At 35.8% G+C, this 4,282-nt stretch overlaps 1 protein-coding gene across 1 annotated transcript; it reads right to left on the bottom strand.

The window, feature by feature from the left end:
• Positions 1 to 463: 463 nt before the first annotated feature.
• Positions 464 to 3,940, bottom strand: LOC112720812 (uncharacterized). Its single transcript, XM_072205984.1, has 7 exons — positions 3,684 to 3,940; positions 2,091 to 2,376; positions 1,976 to 1,991; positions 1,204 to 1,707; positions 899 to 1,080; positions 701 to 812; positions 464 to 603 (listed from the first exon to the last, which is right to left on the bottom strand). The coding sequence occupies exons 1-6, from the start codon at positions 3,938 to 3,940 to the stop codon at positions 789 to 791; spliced, it is 1,269 nt and encodes a 422-aa protein (XP_072062085.1). The 3' UTR covers positions 464 to 603; positions 701 to 788.
• Between the last annotated feature and the right edge of the window lie 342 nt (positions 3,941 to 4,282).

Genomic DNA, 4,282 nt, shown 5'->3' on the forward strand with positions numbered 1-4,282 from the left:
CCAAACCTTGAGACAGGATAAAACAAGTTTCTTGTCCTTTACAATTGGTTGAATCAACACCATTTCAATTCAAAAGGTACACTATGACATCCTTGAGATTTAAGTAATATATAATGTAACATTTTCATATAGTGTTATTTTTTGGGGTATAATTTTCCAGCCCCACAATACCCCAAATATAACTCATAGGCAAAAGATTCTGATTCTCTCTAGCTTTGTAAAACAAAAGGCAAATGGTTTCCCTACCTTATATACCGAACCAAAGCCACCTTTTCCCAAAATGCTATCGGTTGAAAACTTATTTGTTGCAGAAGAAATTGTGGACATATCAAACAAAGGCAATTGTGGATCTTCCTCTTGTTGGTCACTTATTACACCTACATAAGTAGCATCATTTAATATGTAAATGCAATACATGCTCCTGTTTTCCACATCACTTAAATAATATAATAGTTACTTAACTACCTTTCCTTCGCATCTTCCATCTAAAGACGATGAAAGCCAAGCATATGATTAGAACACTAGAAGATAACGCACAAATTATGATGATAGTCTTTTTCTTTCGGACATTTGATTTTTGTGATTTATTTTTCTGAATAGTTTCTATAAGAAGAAAAAATGCACCCGTTAAACGAAAATAAACAATTAATTAATAAATAACAGAAAATTGATAAAAAGAATAAAAATAGAAGATACTTACACCTAATTTTGTAACAGCCATTCTTAAGTAAATATCTTCAAGAGAATTTGGATTCAGGGCTTTAATATCATTTAAATACCAAACCACATCAAACAACCACTTGTGTCTTCACCTATATCCAAAGCTGCATAAGCCATACATAAACAATTCTTCAAACACAACATCTTACAATCTTCAATGCTGATATTTCTACTATACCATGATTTTTCTGTATCTGGCAATTTCAGCCCTGAATACTTCAAAAATCCATCTCCATAACAATCCAATGCTTCTTACACAACCATCGATAAACCTCTGTATACTATAAGAAATGAGACTAAGCACCATGTAAACATTGAAGGAAGTGAGTCCAATTTGCCCAAATGTAACAAAATAAGTACCTATACAAGCACACCAATATGGATTTGCACATTCATCTACCAAAACAAAATAGGCTAATCTAAATTCAACTAATCTTCAGTCACAGCTATGTAAATCCCAACCAAAAGTAAATTATTACATACCTGGAAATGGAGCTTCAAGCAGATTATTTATCAGTTTGGTTTTGATTCCCGTGTCTTGAAGATGGCAAGAAGAAGCATTCTTAACACAAATAAGGCACAAGCAAGCTAGTAATCTTGTCCGAGAATATTTGTCTTTACTTAATTCAATTACAGGGCTCAATGCTCTTCCACCTCTAAGGTCGACAAATTTAGAGACAGCTTCAGAATTGTTTTTAACAATCGCAGCTATGGACTCCAAACTAGCATCTCGCTGGCTTAGAGAACCATACAAAAGGCTGATGAGTTTGTCCAACACACCAACATAGGATAAAATATTCTGTTCTTCACCTGTCTTGCATGAATGAATAATAATGCTCGCACCCAATGCAGAAAGATTTTCATTCTCGCTTTTCAACAGTAAAAGCAGGAACTCCAAGTTCTCTTCCTTGAAAAAGTCATATTTTGGGGCCAATATAATTTTGATTGATAAATCATTTGTAGAGAACGTGCAGTTGCATCCACAACCTAAAATCAAGTGTACAAAGGCCAATCAGATGGCATTGGAGATTAAAATATTAATAATTGCACTCGAAATATTTCTAATAGCTATAGAAGTAGCAAGAACAATTAAAGGAGAAACTAAATCACTAAATTACCATAAGAACACTCCAGAAACTAAATTGAGTTCAAAATATGCAATTCATTATTCTCACACGAGCTATTTCATTCCTACTATCAATGCATTATCATGATAAAAAAATAATGGTCCAAATCAACGTAACCAAGCAGGTACCATCACTAATCGCAACCTAACGATCAATTTAACAATTCAGAGCATTGCAATTTCATCGCAATCTACAATATCTGGCAAAACAAATGGTAAAGAAAGAAGAGAGAGAGAAATTGACCTTGTCATTGGAGGCAGAGAGGAGCCTGATCAAGTGAGGGAAAGCTCCGGCGTCGAGGACAGCACGGACACCGGCGTCAAGGCAACAGGCGAAGTTGCCAAGCACCACGGCGGACTGTACAATGAGGTTGGGGTCAGAATCGAAGTCGGCGAGGGTTACGGCAGCAATAGAGCGCGACGGGGGCGCAACCGTGACGGAGCGATGATGACGGCAGCGGATAATGACGGTTGAAAATTGGGTGAATTTGGGGGTAAAACAAGGGTTGGTGATGGGATTGGGGGGATTTCTGTTTCAGAACTTTGTACGCGGGAAGTGAAAGCCGGTATATGTGTTTTTACTTTTTAGTAATAAAATTTGACCGCAAATTCGTCGATTTTAATTTAAAAAAAAAAGGTTACATTTTAAACGTTTATTTTATACATTAAATTTATATCATTTATTTGATTTTAGAAAGTGATTTAAACCATTTAAATTTATCAACAGCAACGTTGTCGATATTTTAAATAATAAAATAGACGGCATTTTCGTCGATTTTAATTTAAAAAAAGCAACACTCTAAGCGTTTATTTTATACATTAAATCTACATCGTTAATTTTATTTTACAAAACAATCAAAACCGTTCAAATTTATCGACGGTGTTGTTGTCGATATTTTAAATAATAAAATAGACGTCAAGTTCGTCGATTTTAATTTGAGAAAAAAGCAACACCCTTAACATCTATTTTATACATTAAATCTACACCGTTTACTTGATTTTAGAAAGCAATCTTGACTGTTCAAATTTATCGACAGTAACATTGTTGATATTTTAAATAATAAAATAGACGCTATATTCATCGATTTTAAAATAAAAGTATTTTCCATCCCAGGTTCATCGACAATGTGACGATAATAGAAAGGTGGTTAATACAACAATAAAAAAATCGACGACCAAGCTGTCGATTTTATTATTTTATTTCTAATTATTTTTTTTAAATATCGACAGCAGGCTGTCGAAAATTATCGACGGGAGAGATAGCCGTCGATTTTTGGCGTCGAAAAATATGCTTTTTCTTGTAGTGATCTACAAATAATACACAACAAAGAATGAGCAATTAATTAGAAATAATTAAAAATGAAGGGAAGGTTAAGATGCATAAAAAAAGTGACAAGGCCAGCTAGCTAGTCTAGTAGGAAAGGACAAACAAACCCAATTCACACACACAAAACACTACAAAAATAATTAGTTTTAGCGACAAACCTTTAGCGGCATAATACAATAGTCACTATTTTTGTAATTTAAGTTATGTTTTTGTGGCCATTATATATTTGCCACTAAAAATATCAGAAAAACTATTTCTTAGTGAGAAATTTTTAGTGGTCATAGTACTATGGCCGGTATTATTTTTATTAAAATAATCTTTCTTAATAATTGTTGGTCAATTGCAATAGACGGAGAATGTGATCAGAGGGAGTGAGTGCGAGAAACAGATTCAAAGGAAAGGGAGCGATATCTCATCGCCGAAAACTTAAGTTCACTGTCGCTGTCGTCACCACTGTCGCCACCTTAGGTCATCTCCACCCTCCGAATCGGCGCTTCTGCCTCCCCTGACATCTTCCTCCACCTCCTCCCCTCTCGCTTATCCAATCTCTGCAACCTCCACATCGACGAGTGCCTCTCCATTCCCCTTCCCCGCTCTCTTCGCATTCCCGCCGGAAGGCGCTCTCTGAAGGTGCATTGCGTTGCTGACAACACCTCCTCTGCCGAGACTAATCCCGATTCGCTCTGCTTATCCAACGCCGGCTTGGCTGCTCTCGGCAAAGGCCTTCCTAGTCTCGAGCGCTTGAGATTGATTTGGTGCTCTAACATCTCTTGCGACGGTTTAAAATCCCTTACTTACAAATGCACATTCTTAAAATTGTTGGACTTGCAAGCAATTTCTCACCCTTTTTTTCTTCAATTCAATTAACGTTGACTTGATTTTCCCTTATCAGGGTACTTTATAATTTACTGAGAATTTTTTAGGTTTGTTTTTTTGGAGATCAAGGTCTGGCTGGTATTGGACAATGTTGCAAGCAACTCGAAGACTTGAATCTTTGATTTTGCAAAGGCTTGACTGATAGTAGTTTCATTGAATTTGCGTTGGGTGTGGGAAATCCATGAGTTAATGATAAGTGAGCTCCCCTCTCTTGGAAATTTTCTGCATTATTT

The sequence above is a fragment of the Arachis hypogaea genome, chromosome 11 (genome assembly GCF_003086295.3).
Source record: "Arachis hypogaea cultivar Tifrunner chromosome 11, arahy.Tifrunner.gnm2.J5K5, whole genome shotgun sequence".
In the NCBI taxonomy this organism is placed as follows: domain Eukaryota; kingdom Viridiplantae; phylum Streptophyta; class Magnoliopsida; order Fabales; family Fabaceae; genus Arachis; species Arachis hypogaea.

Coding starts and splice junctions, on each gene's coding strand:
- LOC112720812 (XM_072205984.1), bottom strand. CDS start 3,940: ATGTTAGAGCACCAAATCAATCTCAAGCGCTCGAGACTAGGAAGGCCT. Junction 2,377..3,683: donor GGGAGGAGGTGGAGGAAGAT/GTCAGGGGAGGC, acceptor GTTCTGAAACAG/AAATCCCCCCAATCCCATCA. Junction 813..898: donor CCAGATACAGAAAAATCATG/GTATAGTAGAAA, acceptor CTTTGGATATAG/GTGAAGACACAAGTGGTTGT.